The sequence below is a fragment of the Gasterosteus aculeatus genome, chromosome 5 (genome assembly GCF_964276395.1).
Source record: "Gasterosteus aculeatus chromosome 5, fGasAcu3.hap1.1, whole genome shotgun sequence".
Taxonomy (NCBI): Eukaryota; Metazoa; Chordata; class Actinopteri; order Perciformes; family Gasterosteidae; genus Gasterosteus; species Gasterosteus aculeatus.
Window position 1 is genome coordinate 8,912,988 of NC_135692.1, and position 14,975 is coordinate 8,927,962.

At 45.2% G+C, this 14,975-nt stretch overlaps 2 protein-coding genes across 2 annotated transcripts; one reads left to right on the plus strand and one right to left on the minus strand.

The window, feature by feature from the left end:
- Positions 1-7,390: 7,390 nt before the first annotated feature.
- twnk (twinkle mtDNA helicase) lies at positions 7,391-12,501 on the minus strand. The gene is made up of 7 exons (XM_040176531.2): positions 12,290-12,501; positions 11,417-12,053; positions 10,332-11,034; positions 9,734-9,974; positions 8,743-8,850; positions 8,496-8,637; positions 7,391-8,118 (listed from the first exon to the last, which is right to left on the minus strand). Exons 2-7 carry the CDS (start codon positions 12,026-12,028, stop codon positions 7,801-7,803), a joined length of 2,124 nt encoding a protein of 707 aa, XP_040032465.2. The 5' UTR covers positions 12,029-12,053; positions 12,290-12,501; the 3' UTR covers positions 7,391-7,800.
- A 51-nt stretch (positions 12,502-12,552) lies between these two features.
- mrpl43 (mitochondrial ribosomal protein L43) lies at positions 12,553-14,964 on the plus strand. The gene is made up of 3 exons (XM_040176541.2): positions 12,553-12,830; positions 13,465-13,571; positions 14,351-14,964. The coding sequence occupies exons 1-3, from the start codon at positions 12,700-12,702 to the stop codon at positions 14,551-14,553; spliced, it is 441 nt and encodes a 146-aa protein (XP_040032475.1). The 5' UTR covers positions 12,553-12,699; the 3' UTR covers positions 14,554-14,964.
- Positions 14,965-14,975: the final 11 nt, after the last annotated feature.

Sequence of the window (14,975 nt, forward strand, 5' to 3'; positions counted from 1 at the left end):
ACCAACTGCCAAGACAAATTCCTTGTATGTTTGACATATTTTGGCTAATAAATGTTTCCTGATTCCTGATTCCTGATTTAGCAACCTCTTAATGACATGAATGGGATAAACAAAACATTAGAAATCTTTTCTAAAATGAACATGCACTGGCGATGAAGTACTAATAATTCTGTAGAAAATAGGTATGATATACAAGAAAGGCAAAATATATAACCCGAACTTTCACCAAAACAGAATTGTTTTATTTTAAACGCAAACTTTACAGCTTCCGGTATTGTCCTCCGCGTGATGTGCTTGACTCACCTGGACTCTCTCTCTCTCTCTCTCTCTCTCTCTCTCTCTCTCTCTCTCTCTCTCTCTCTCTCTCTCTCTCTCTCTCTCACACACGCGCGCACCCAGAAACGCGCGCACGCAAGCACGCGCGCATACCTTTACCCTAAAAACACACGTGAAACACTTTCGCTCACCATCTTCCCAAAAAGAGAGCCGGTTCTATTATAATTAAACGTTACACATATAAAGCACCACACAAACGACAAACGACTTCCTTATTAGATGAATAGTCCGTCATTTGAAATACAAAACTCAACCACCAATCGCCTACACCCAGAACGCAATTGTAACCAATTAGATTACGTAACAATCGGAGGTTAAACAACCCAAACAGGATTCAGGCTTTGCTCTGACGTTTGCGAAATACTCCCATCTTGTTTACAGTAAACATGTCCACGGTAACGTCACATCATTCTGATCATTTTTTAATTCTGATTGTCTTTGCGTTGATATTCTTGACATCAGAATGCTATTGAGCGGTTACAACCCGTGTGGTTGGGATTAAAGCGGTGTGACAAAGATAAACGTACCCTAGATCCCCAGCCTGTCCCAGTACAACCAGTTCTTTGCTCTGTATTCTAAATATGTAGAAAGAGGTCACCTGACTAACCTCAACCCTCCCAGGCAATCCTTTCTGCTCCACGGGAGTAAAACAAGGCTAAACATAGTCCCACTGAGAGTTTTCAATCTGAGGTGAACCTCACCAGGCTTTTTTTTTTTTATCTCTCCGCATGGGCAAGAAAATGAGATGAGAAGGGTACTAATAATGATTTAAATTCCCTGTTTGCTCGGCATTTTTAGAGTTGGACTCTGGCCCTCAGCTCCTACTTACCAGCTATAATTGAATCATGACAATGCAAAACACACTGATGTTCATCAAGCACAGTCCCATCGCTGCGGCTGGTGTCACTATTTTTGCAGGTATTTTGGGTGTAATTCAGAGTATTAGGACAGAAACAAAAGAAAACAAAGGATGTAAACTGAGGGGTTCTGTAAATAAAAAGCTGTATCAATGCAATCAACGCTAAAAAAAAGAAAAGATCTGAAAAACATCATCGTTGGCAGAGATTGGAAAACACGTCAATGTATGTCGTCTTTAGAAAAACACTTTCTGCACAAAGCCAGGAAACTGTATTCACAGAACTGGGCGGCCTGGTGAAGCTGGGGGAGCTCCAGCAATCAGGCGTGGTGGGGACGGAGGGAAAAATGGTCCCGCACTTATCTGGCCGCTGGAGAATACGAGAAGAGCTGTTACGGTAATTTGATAATTGTGCGTGGGTTGAATGTAGCGTGTCTGTCGATAATGACTCCCCAAAATCCCGACCTCGGAGTCTTCTCTCGGGCCTCATTGGCTGATAATGACCCCCCCCCCCCCCGCCTCCACCCTGAGCCCATGTTATTCACAAACATGCCGGATGGAGATAATTGGTGAAAAAGCAGTCGGCCCATGCAACTCGCTCGGAAATCTCCTCTATTTGAGTCTGTTTCCTCAATGTGGCCCCGCAGTGCTTCCTCTCATTATTATGATGCATTAGGAGCGTGAGGTGGAAGCCATGAAAACACACTTTCAAAGTTGTCCCCCCGGTGCACTGTGACGTGAATCATAGTTGATATTCCTGTTTGGGCACTAAGTGGTAGATTTACTTCATGCACAGACCTCTTGTGTCCTCGAGTTATTCAGCAGTGTTTTCTCAATGTTTTATGTTCTGCAGAAAGCAGAAGAACTGGTGTAAGACAGAGGTGTGCTTTGGACCAGGCCTGTGGAATGTCTTCAGTCGTGACCTCTGCAATGAGACTTCACAGTGAAGTTTTTCAAACCTGCTTTCAGGCCCTTTGAGCAGCACAAGCCCAACGTCCCAATTCCTGCAGGTAACGTGTCATTTTCATTTGGGGGGGGGGGGGGGGGGGGGGGGGGGGTGACCTGTCTCTTTAACCGAAGCAAATTGCATGAATGGGGAACAAAGGGGCGACTCGCTGACACCCGAGCCCAAACACCCTGTTTTACATTTTACCTGTTGGGGGAGGGACAAAGCAAAACGCTGCACCTGCTCGGTGCCTCGCTGGCTCAGCCGTGAATGAAAAGGCTGCTGCAGTATGAACACTGGCGAATATTAACCACCAGCTGGACAAAAAGCATCTCATCAAAAACGGATCATTTAATGTGGTTGAGCAACACAACTGACACTACGATTCGTTTGAAGTTACAATTTAGGTCCTAAGGTGATGACCTTCGATCCTGCCAGTTATGATAATATTGTACGATGAGCTAAACCTGTATTCATTTAAATATTTATGTCCATGATCCATTGTTGCACAAGTTGAGTGTGCACAACTACAGATAATACGGCAGGTAGGAGATGAATCAAGGAGTTGGTCTGTTACTGTGATATGCTGAGTAATAATGTGAATTATTCAACTTCATTTTCTCCTTTTGAAGAAGACAAAGCAGAGGATCGGCTCAAACTGAATCCTGTCCTGATGCTGCAGTTGTTATTTCTCATTTTCTTTATATTTATATTGCATATTCATCAAACAGATGCATATTCAACGTGAAATAGTTATGAGAGCGTTGTGTTATAACACAGCAGGGAAGACAGAGCACTGAAAAATGTCCGATAGGTGATCCAATGATAACTTTGATGAACAGCAGCCATTAAACTGATTTCCATGGCAGCTGCAGAGTCCACATTGTCTCATTAAAGAATCTGTCCCTCAGCTGAGCGGAGCATATGGTGTTCAAGCTTTGCCTCATTAAGAACAAGCAGTTTATGAATCATGTTTCCACATGTGTTGCAATAACAAAGCGGCCAATAACTGTCCACATGTGTCCCTTGTTGCCTTCACTGAAAGAACAGATTCCTGCAAAGTTAGTTACAAAATCTTCACATTTACAGTCAGAAAATGTCACTCAACATGGATTTTAACGTCTTAGGAACGGCTCCGTGTGCGCTCTGTTTATCTTCTGCAGGAATTCAGCTTCTTTTGTCGTTATTGTCTGGAGCTGCGAGGTGCCAAAGACTCCCTCAGCCGTCTAATCTGGACACCATTGTGCCAAGGGAAATTGTTTTTGTTGTTTACTGAATAGCGCACCCACTTCAGTCCCCATTTCTCTTCCTTGAACTTCATCCTTTTGTAACCAAAGAGCTCAATTAAAATACGCAATCATTTCATGCAGAATGTGAGAGGAATATTCAAACTCCCCTGTTGACGCACGCGCTCAGTGTCTCGGCTGACAGTTACGATGATCCAGTCCAGCATCCGTGGCCCCCGGTGCTCGGCTCTATCGCTTGCGTATCTCGATTAGATAATCAGCTTAGCTGACCATGCTCAAGGCGATAATGCTTTAATCAACTGCTGCACTGGGCGACCACTGGCTCCCGGGAAGCAGACGGTTGAGTGTGTGCACACAGTCTGGGGAGATTAGGCGGAGAGGGGCCTCCTTTGAAGGCGGCCATGTGGACGGCTTATTTGGGAGTGAATGGTGAATTTTCTTTGGCGATGGGCGGGGAGCAGAGCCGCCTCCGCCTCCCTCTCCTCCGTCTTTCAAAGTTGGGTTAAAAGAAGAGGTCCGGTGTAAGGGTGCTGGAGCCCTTCCAAGGGCCCGGCTCCTCCCCGGTGGAGGTTGCCAATTATGACCACTTCGCTGACGAGGAATGACGCCCTTAACTCATTAAAAACAGGGATGGGTGCCCCCCACCCCCATCCGCCCTCCTCAAAGCCCCATTTAACAGATTCCCCCCTCTCTGAGCCTCAGAGATCTTTCCAGCACCCTGAACAGCAGAGTGTGACAGTGCCCCCCCCCCCCCACACCCCAGGGCCCTCGGACACGAGAGCTGACCACGCGGTATCCTGAGGCCTGGTATCTGCATGGGCGCAGTGTGAGTGCACCAAAAGTCAATACATGCTGGTTTACCTTTGGGTGACTGCACCCTGCCGGCCAATCACAGAGAGGCGGAGCACTGCGGACATCCTCACGGGGGTCCGGCTCACATTGGGGACACTCAGTGCCACTTTTGTGTCGCTCCCAATGGTCTCTGCCGTCCGAGCCACTAAAAGCCGTATGAGTCCCACGTGTATGAAGTTGACACACTATGTTCAGCAGCAGAAATACATTGTTTTTAATGGAACATTCTGCACACGGCACAGCGAGGAGCATTTAAAAGGGGTCTAAAAGGCAGAAATGAAAACCTTTTAGAATGAGTCGTTTATATTTTTGTGCATCAGTGTGGTACACAGATTTGTCGAAAAAAAAAAAAAAAAATGTAGCGCCGCTCTTAAGTTTTAAAAAATGTGCTGAAACACAAGCCCCCACCCGGTCAGTGGGGAGGATGTGCACATGGTTATTAATATACTCAGAGGCGGGCGTGCTGCTGGGTAATGTGGGTCAAACGTGCAGAGGGCATGTGAGGCAGTGAGACGGCCTCTGGTCCGTCCGTCAGCTGCACAAACACAGAGACCCAGGAGAGGAACCGGGTCCCAGTCACGGGGCCTCGAAGTGACAGACAGCGATGAACCCGCTCTACGTACTCGATGAAGCCCTCCGACCCACTCAACGTTCTCCCAGCAGGTTCCGTCATCATTTCTATTTTAACACCAGTGTGGGTCAAGTGATGTTCTGTGTCTCTTGAAGCTGGTTCGTTAAACAACTTTCAACCACGCCAAGTGTGTGAGTCACATAATAAAAGGTTCACTTTGTTTTCTGCTTATTAAAGACGAGGATATTTGTTTATTTCCTGTGTCTCTCCAGGCTTACATTTTTCATGAAGAATAAATCTGTTTTAAATGATGAATGCACGAACTTCCCCAATCTTAAAGTACATGTGTGTAAACAGGCCTCATGAGTTTTGATATTTTGTAAAATACGTTTATTTGCTTTGGTTGTTGAGAGACAAAACAATCCAAATCCTTCTGATGGTTGGACTCTTACTCCCCTCAGAAGATACAGCCAGCTTAGCTTAGCATGAAGACTGGGAGCAGGAAGCAAGTAACTGCAAACATTCGTGACAATCAACAACAATAAAACCTCACGTTTTTACCATTTGGTCTTTGACCCGATCAAACAGATAAGATATTACGTGAAGCTTTTGTTGCAGTGAGGCTAGCTGTTTCCCCCCATTTCCAGTCTTTGTGCTGAGCTAAGCTAAGCGGCTGACTTTTACTTCTTAATTACTGTACATATAAGAGATAGGTATCGATCCACTCATCAGAAAAACACATTTAACATTTAAGTCAAAATATTCTCTTCCATTTATAAAAGAATAGAAATAAAAGAATTCTATTTTACTCCGAATGCTTCTCGTGTTTTGTCAGCGGTCTTGCTCTAATCAATATAATACCTTCTTGTCCAAGAGGAAACCCACTACCATGACCAAGTTCTCTGAATACGATCCTGCCTTGAATGTTGAGTAATTTCCCTTCGCGGAGCCAAAGCTCGCAGCAGATTATCTCTGATTGAAGGTCCCGAAATTACCTCCAGACTTGGTCAAATAGTTGGCGTAATGAAGGGGCAGCTAATGGACCGAGAGCTATGCATGCATGTCACGTATCCATGCGTCCCATCATCAGCAAAGCCGAGAGCAGCTGGAGCTTCCACTGCATCATTCTCTGACTCGTAATGAGGCCTTTTTTTTCCTTGTATGTGGAATCAGTTTATGGGGTAGATTTAGTTCCCGTAGTCCGGTTGCTGTTTTCAAAGGATTTTAGGTCAGATTTATCTATCTCGTGTCTTGTAACGTTTTGATCGGAATTTCGGTCTCCGCACAATTAGTTTCTTTGGTGATTAAGAGCCGCGTTGCTCAAGTTCGCTTCATGCTCTCCAGATGGCGGCGCCCTGATCAGCCCAGGCCCCTAAAAACAAAACGCAACAATCAGACGCACATCGTATTCATCCTGGGAAAGAAATAGTTTGAGTTGTCCTCTCGGAAACTTCCTCTGGCCCCCCCGCCGGCCAGGCGACAGAGGCGCCATCATCTGGGCGCAGTAAGGCATCGGGACACAAAGAGCCCCATTCAGAGTCCTCAGCCGCCGTGTCCCACGCCCCCACACAGCCGAGAGGACACCCGCACCCGTCCAGCACCATGCAGCCTGGAGTCATCAGGGACGGCAACGTCTACATCAACAGTAACACATGAAGCAGCAAAACCCTGCACATCACCTGACATCTCATAAAAATGACAATCTCTGGTTCTGCTGCTTCTATTCCTGCTGTTTTAACTGTCCGTTACAAGTCAGAAAATGTTTTTCTGTTGATCCAAAGACACAGTATTGGTGTATGGCAGCGCTAGTTTTATGTTGCGTTTAAATTATGTTTTCAGAGAGCAAAGTTCCCTAATTTCCTGACCAAGGGGGAGTCTAAATCTATCCGTGTGCATGCCAAGGTTATCAAACACACTGGCACTTCCATATTTCCGACACCGGGCAGCTCCCTTTCGATCGTTAATCAGAATTGATTTGGCTGTGCAGTGACTGTGGTAAAATACGACACTTCAACACATCCTGCAGCAGATCAGAGAGCAGCGCGATGATGGAGTCTCTCCCTTCCAAAAAAACACACTGGAATGAAACATCCATATGAAGATGTTTCGGACGTTTGTTTATTAAGTCTATAGATGATGGCTTGTGCAATGGGACACTGGCGACGGATCAGTGGATGAAAAACCTGAGAACACTGTTACAGAAGTGTAACAAGTGTATCACTAATTATTTAAAAAAAGGGTAAAAACACACAGCAGGAGGTGAAAATGAGCCCAAAGATCTGTAACTAACTTATAAATGCCTAATTAAACCTATGGTATGGTACCTATACGGTTTAATTAGATGTATGGTTATGAGAAGTTATCACACAGGGTTTGTTGTGTTTGTAATTTGCACTTTTATGCTCGTTATTACCTCTAAATCAAAAGGATGACAACGGGGAAAAAAGACCAGCGTAAATAAATAAACACGTAGGCGGTCAGCTGGAAATGAGAGATGTGTGTTTGGAGCTTGACTCTTGTCCGTCACGCATACAGCACACGCTGCCCTCTGCTGAACACATACAGAAACACATTTAAAAAACTGCATGAAAAGCATTTTATTCTTTTTTCTTTTAAAAAAAGCTTAGTCAGTAAATCCTTGTTGTAGAAAAAGTCAGTCGAGAAGACACTACGGTCATGTGACCGTGTGGTGAACACTTCCATGAGAACAGTAGTTCTTTTGCACAGTAATAATATACCAAAGTACCAACACTGTTGTACTAACACTTAAACCGTTATTCACATTCTAGTTAAGACGTCCCTACTTCATTCCATGATGAAATAAACCTTTTGTAGTCTCATATCATTCCTTAATATTTACCGATTGTTTCATTGTGAATTACAATGATTTCGCATCGCTCCAACATACTTATATGTTCTTTTCAGTCGAAATCTCCTCATCATAAATGTAGAAAAACGGACCTACGTGCTCATGATTCTTTCTACACTACAGCTACTTCTCCGTGTTTTCATTTCCTTTCATAACAGCTCGAGGAGTCTTTGTCGTCTTGGTCGCTTTCTCCTTTTTAACTTCGTCCTTCTTCGGCGCCACCTCGCACTCCTCGCTTTCCGGCTTGCCGGCGACCTTCCTCAGCTTGTGCTTGCCCTTAACGGGAGCGGCGAAGGTCAGCGAAGACTTGATGAAATCCAGAGGGAAGATTCCCACGTCTCCGTCGAAGCGGTTCTTGGTCACCTGCAAGGACCGGCGGCCGGCGCACGTCACCAGCTTCTTCTCCTGCAGGATCAGGACGTTGTCGGCTTCTTGGCTGGCCTGGAAGGGGGTCAAGGGTCGAGATGCGTTATATATTATTTGTAAAAAAGCGGCGCGAAGGAGACAAGTCAATTTCTTTGTTAAGATTTGCTGCAGACACAGCAAGACGTGAGCAAATGGATCAAATGGAGGCTAAAAATAAAATGAAAATATTTTTTATTTCAGGATGTGTGGTCAGGTAATTTGCAGCGATCCCCCTCATTTTCTAAAAATTAAGATAAAATAATCATCCTCCTAGCCCATTTTGATTCACACATTTTGATATTTTTCATTTGTTCAGTCACTTGCAAGTTGAAAATGAAATCTGTCCCCGTTGGAAGGGCAAAGAACCCACTTTGCGGCCCAGCCTATTGTCAAAGAGAAAGGTGAGAGGTTACCTTTGCTGAACCGAAGATGGAGGCGGTTTGCAGTTCTCGGTCATCCTCCTCCTTCCTCGGGTGAATAACCAGAGTGACGTGGCAGCTGCTGTTGGTGGCAAACTTCCTGAATGCTCCGATGATGTGATCCTGGACGGCGAACCTGGAAACGTGACCGATCCTTTATTCCCTCCTCTGAGTTGGAAAACGCACCTTCAAAGTATCGTGTTGGATCGGTTCCCTTTGTCACGATGTGACTCTTACTCACTTGTCCACGGAGAGGTTTTCTTGCCCCATCATGAACTGCAGGTTGTCAATGATGACGTGGTTGATGTCATAAAGGTAGACGGCGTGTTGCATTGTCTCCAGCACTGTCCTTTAGGAAAGTTTGGAGAGGAGAGGAACCAAAATGATTCATAGAAAAGTGCTGCAATTAAATCATATTTTAATCTGCTGTAAAAGATTAATTACACTCAAGGTAAACAAATCACAGCTCCAACTTAACAAACTTGTGCACTTGCCACATCTGCCACAGTTGTAATGCAAAAGTGATATTTATTTTTTCATAACAAATATTCCTCAAGTTGTTTTTGCGTTGAATTTGTTATTTGAAGTTTGAGATCTTCAGATACCTGATTTTCTCCAAAACCTAAATATATTGAAGTTATAATGATACAGAAATTAGTAAAATAAAGAAATCCTCACATTGGGTCGGCGGGAAGCAGATCATTGTGTGCCGTTTTCTTTAAAGAGATGGCTTAATCAATGAGAAGGTCCCCGTTAATGTTCTGTTGATCAATTAGTCGAGCTTCCCTGAACGTCAACCGGTTTTCAAATGAAGCTTAGAATACCGTACGTCATATTTTAAACAAAGGGGGAAAATAAGCTAGAATTTGCTACTGTGGTTATAAATAGAATATTTGTGTGGATTTGACTTTATGTGCGCCAGACCAGAGAGAAAATATTTTTTTAACCCAGTGAAAATGTTTGAAAGGCGCCAACAAATTTCTCTTTCTCTGCAACTGTGAACAAATACCGCTTTGAAACAAATATATCAACTAGGATAGGAAATATAGAAATGCTGTGTAGGAACCGTTCAAATGAAGCTCCGGCAGTCATCGCAGTTCTCTTTTGCTCAAAATCAGGACATTATAATAAAAATGAATAAAAAACTGTCACTGTTTTCTCGTCCAACCGCTACGAGTCACTGAATCACTCGATGTGCTTTTCACGCAATGCGGACTTTCGGTGAGACTCACTTGATGTTCTGCTGCCCGTGGAAAGTCATGAAGTAGAGCGGCAGCTCTTCGAACTTGTCCGCCCAGAAGTCGTACTGCTCCAGGTTCTCCTCCAGCCGCTGCATGGCGAACTGCGTCAGCATGATCTTCGCCAGGCGCACGTTGTTGATCTCGAAGCTGCCCCACAGCGTGTTGACGCCCTGCATGCAGAGGTCCAGGGCGACCTCGCTGATGAAGGTGGTCTTCCCACTGCCGGTAGGACCTGGTGCACCAAGAGACATGCGCGTTTAAGGTGAGTTTGTTTTGTTGAACGCCACGGGATGAAGAAGAGAGATGATGTTGAAAATCATTCATTATAACAACATTATCGTGGGTTTTAAAACAAGCGGAAGCCGTGACACTGACATGTGACCCTTCTACTCCTCTGGTTTATGGTAGAAGAAGAGGTGATGTTCTGGAGCTTTTTGATGAAAATGGCAACCTACTGTGTATTTCTCCACAAAGAACAATGAAAAGAAGCTGAAACGCTCCTTAGAGCCGAGGGGACCTGCAGAGTTTGAAACTCAAGACTATATTTCAAATTCCGACGATGCGACAAACATAACCACTGACGTCCTACCTGTGAAAACGGTCAGCTCCCCCCTGCGGTGTCCCTTCAGGATCCTGTTGAGCTCCGGAAACCTCCCCCACTTCACGCCCGCCACCTGCTCCGTGTTGACCAGCTCCCCGTACACGTCCTCTCGGAGCTGCTTGAAGGACACGATGGACTTGTGTGCCGCCGGGATGGAGGACTTGATGATGTGGCCGAAGTTCTTCCCCTGGGCCAGCGCCACCGCGGGGCACGGCCGGTACTCCCCGGGACGCACCAACGAGCAGCGCCGCAGCCCCAGCTTGCGCGAGAAGATCTTGGACGCCTCCCACGAGCGGATGTCGCCGCCCAGCCACAGCGTCACCCGCTTGAACTGTTCGAGGTAAGGCAGCAGGATGGGCGGGAGGCAGCTGGCCCCCCGCGGCAGAGCCACGCTGGGGAGTCCCGTGGCCTGGCTGACGGCCAGAGTGTCCAGCTCGTGTCCGGTCAGCACCACCTCCGCGTCCACGCGGCCCACCAGGGGGAGGCCGAACAGGTTGTAGTAGGAATTGCACCGCGGGACCGTCGCTTCGTTGTAGGTGACTTTGTCGCCGTTGGTGCTTTGGGCGGAGAGGAGCTTCACCCCCTTCAGGGAGGAGTCGGGTCCACCAAACCAGGGGAACACCAGACTCTTGGTGGGCTTGAAGAGCCTCACGCCAAACCTCTTGAGGGTCGCATTGGAGACCTTTGTGATCTGAAACGAAATGTCGATGAAATGAGATGTTTGTGTTGTTGGCAGGGGATATACTCCTTTTTGAATAAGTTCACATTATGTTGTCAATTTAGATGTTTCTTCTCTTCTATTGTTTGTTTTTGTCTTGCTCTTTTATGTTGAAGTGACTAATGCAGTATTAATACGGGATTTGTATAAGTTTGTTTAGTTGTAAATAGAATTGAAACAATTACAGGTGCAAAATTCCTCACTACTTATACCTACTTTCCCTGCTTTTCAATGATTGTGATGTTCTTTGTGGTTCCTTTGTCTATTCTGACGTATCAAAAGAAAGAATGTAACATGCAAGAATAACAAAACAAGCATGCAACTCCCTCCCCATCACTGATTAATGCCAAAACACCTGAAACATGGTTTTGACCAGCTGAGCCTCGTCCTCGGGGAGGTCAGCGAAGGGCACGGAGCTGGACCAGATCCTCTGCACCTCCCTCAGCTCCCTCTCCCTCTCCTCCTGCTCCTCCACACTCTCCGGGTATCCCAGCAGCACGTGAGGGCTGAGGAAGTCCTGCTCCTCCTTCTGCATCACCTCCAGGCAGTCCTGCAGATCCTCCCAGCTCCCTTCCACCAGCGTGTCCTTGCACAGGAACTGCCCGGTGGTTTTGTCGACGAACAGGGAGAAGTTGTCCCTCCTGGCGGACGGTTCGACGAAGATGCTCGGCAGGTGGAGGCAGCTGTAGCCATCGTGGAAGGAGACGTCTTTGGAGCGTAAATACTGTTTGATGTCTGTGACTGTGATGGGGCTCACAGGACACTCCACGGTAGACTTTGCATCTTTTTTGTAAGCCCTGGTCCCACTTTGGGACAGGAAGTAGACTGTACCGCAGGGAGGCCTGTGAAGGAGCCTCTGAGCTGGAAGTCTCTCACAGATGGAGGGGAGGTGTCTCTGGTGGAGAAACCTTGGGGCTGCCACCTGCAAGAGACAGGCGGTGCCCCTCTGCAGCAAGCTCCTCCACATTGGTTATCTGGTTAGTTCATCGAACCTGCGACGGACACGACAAGAGGAAGAGACATCAAGTAACACACAGCAGAGCTGCAGAGGCTTGGATGACCTATGCTAGTCGGGGTCACAGACAGGGCAGACAGTGAGGCTCAAACCCGTTAGCTTATTTGTTTTCCTAAGCTGACGTTGACTATAACAGAAAATTAGCCCAAATGTGCGCAAAAGCCATATCAAAATTTTTTTTAAACATGAACAAACACACAAAATCCTTCTTACTGGCTCAAGAAGTCTGCCCTCATTTTCCTCCATGCTGTTAAAACCCGGGCTTTTTGGTGTGCCATCAAAACAAGCCCGTGCGAAACATACGGTGAACGGCGTCTACAAGGTTTTTGACAACTATTGAATGTCACTGTTCAAAACATTTGAAACATGCGCGTGTGAAGTTTGTATTTTTCTAAATTACATTCCAATACTTCAATTTGCTGGTTGAAGAAGTTTAATGTGGAAATCGTATTTTCTTCAATGGTCCCGTCAGTTACGTGTTGCACTCCGGAACACATCGCCGACGGACCGGCGCACGTACATGTCCGCCAGGTCGTCCTCTGTGCTGCTTGTCGCTAGCTAACGTCCACTTGAGCCCTAACGGCGTCGTTTCAAACCACCGTAATTTAAATATAATTTAAACGATGACGTCCAGAGGGACGGCGAGCCGCTTCCTGAAAAGTGTCCTTCAGAACGGCGTCGGTCGGTACGTCTGCCAGCTGAAGCGAGTCTCCATCCGCTTCTCTAAGAAGGGCCAGAGCTCTCTGGGAGTCCGGTAAGAAAACTCTTAAATACAACGTTAAAGTAAAAATGTTAACTCATTCTCATATAGATCCCAGCAGTAGTGGGATGTAACGTTAATAAAGAACATTTACTGAGTACTAAGTTCTTATTTGATGTATTATATTTGTATTTCATGCGATGTATTTTCTCTATATTTCTACTCGAGTAACGTTAAATCAGGGAGAAATAAATCACTTTACAATCAACACAGGTATCTAATAACTATAGTTATTACTTACTTACTTACTTAATCAAATCAATGGTCAATTGAAGCCCTATTTGTAACGACTTTTTATACTGTTTAATCTGTAATTGTATTTGTTCATCATGTTTTAAGATTTTTAATTTTTATCTGCTAATTAACTAGCTGTATTTTTCATGTACTACAGTATTTTTCTTTTCTTAAATGGGGAGGATTTTCAAACATAAAGCAGCAGAGAATGGAAACACTCAGAGCCGTATTTAGGATTAAGAATAATGCTTAAACAAATAGACCAGTAATTCAGATAATCAGTTGCAGTGTAGCAAAAAAAAGGGCGACATCTTATTTGGTTTCCACTAATAAATGAAGATGCTCGCGCACAGCGACACAAACCGCCTCATCACCTTCTTCTTCTCGTCTTCAGGGAGTTCATCGAGGAGGGAGTGGTGGATTACGCCAAGAGCAACCCTTCAACCGTGGTGTACGTGTCTCCTGAGTCGTGCCGGGTACCCAAAATAGTCGCAGAATACTGTAAGTGCTCACTAGTACTTTGTGTTTCTATGGGATGCCCGACTAATCCCGAGTTTCTTTCTTCTTTATTTGTTATACCAACTGTTTGTCTTTCACACAGTAATGCTTTTATTTTATTTTTGTTATTTACCATATATTTCCTGGAAGACACTTTCTCAATATACCTTAGAATAGAAAAACACAATAAATATTACATAATAATTGAGTCACCCACCAGCTTTTTAAATTATAACACGTTGGCTCCTTTTCTAGGAGTTGTAACTATATTGTTGGACCTATATTATACCTATGTTATGTTGTAACGTTTATTCATGGCCTGTTAAGTGAATTATTAAGTTATTTCAAACCACGCAGTATCAAAACGGCCATCAAAGGAGTCCTGGTACGTAGAAATTAAAAAACAGTATTTTTCAATTGTTGTTGATGTAATCGGAAATAGGCTACACAGTGGAGAGATTCAGGGTTATAAACAATCCTTCTGGTAAAGTGTGTGACACGTTAAGCCTTGTAGTTTTCCTATAAGTTCAATAGAAATCAATAAAAATGGAACTGCAGTAAAGTACCCTGATTTATGTTTGCTGTTACTCTCGGGTACTGCAGGGGGCAGTGTAACACTAGTTTGTTTAAATGAGCCCTCTATCAGAGTGTTCTTGTTGACTCTGCTACATTTCCCACCGGGTTTTTCATTTTCTGTGTAAGAGTGACCTTTTTTTAAAAGTAACTCGTATATATATATATCGTCTCCTTTTTATTTCATTACGTTTCTTTCCTTCCTGCAGTAAACGGCAACGTGAGGGAGGAAATCGTCACAGGCAAAACGTCCCCGCAGATTTCCGAGCTGTTGACCAAGCTGACCGATCAGTCCGGCCTGGACATCATCCGCATCCGCAAGCCCTTCCACACCGACAGCCCCAGCATCCAGGGCCAGTGGCACCCGTTCACCAACCGCCCCCCCTCCATCGGCCCCATCGGGCCACGGTAGCGGCACGCCGAGTGAGGACCACAGCTATGAGCTATTTGTCATAGTTAATTGCTGAATATTATTGCGAGACGTCCTTCTTTGGAGCCGTTCAAGTGCACCATCTCAACAAAATCCCAGGTCAATACCGTTTGCAGTCGGATGATTCCGCAGAAGACTCCAACTAACAGCTGAATAATTTCCACTGGGCTTTTTAGTCTGTTGGTGGCAGCGAAGCCTCTGTATCTGTGCAGAAAAGTGCAAACATCACCAGCTCTGAATGTTGAATAGACTTTGCATGAATCCACGAGAGGCTTGCCTGCTGGCACATAAAAAAACGGCAAGATAACTGTTTAATGTCAAGGTTATTTAAAGATTCATTGTGGAAACGTGCAGCATGGAGCAGATTTTATGAAATAAATGTTATTGTGAGAATGCTGGCGTTG

Excerpts from the sequence above, each read along its gene's own strand:
- twnk (XM_040176531.2), bottom strand. The coding sequence starts at position 12,028 with ATGTGGAGGAGCTTGCTGCAGAGGGGCACCGCCTGTCTCTTGCAGGTG. Across the intron at positions 8,638-8,742 it reads GAAAACCTCTCCGTGGACAA|GTTCGCCGTCCAGGATCACA; the intron begins GTGAGTAAGAGT and ends TCACGTTTCCAG. Across the intron at positions 8,119-8,495 it reads CCATCTTCGGTTCAGCAAAG|GCCAGCCAAGAAGCCGACAA; the intron begins GTAACCTCTCAC and ends ACCCCCTTCCAG.
- mrpl43 (XM_040176541.2), top strand. The coding sequence starts at position 12,700 with ATGACGTCCAGAGGGACGGCGAGCCGCTTCCTGAAAAGTGTCCTTCAG. Across the intron at positions 12,831-13,464 it reads CAGAGCTCTCTGGGAGTCCG|GGAGTTCATCGAGGAGGGAG; the intron begins GTAAGAAAACTC and ends TCTCGTCTTCAG. Across the intron at positions 13,572-14,350 it reads CAAAATAGTCGCAGAATACT|TAAACGGCAACGTGAGGGAG; the intron begins GTAAGTGCTCAC and ends TCCTTCCTGCAG.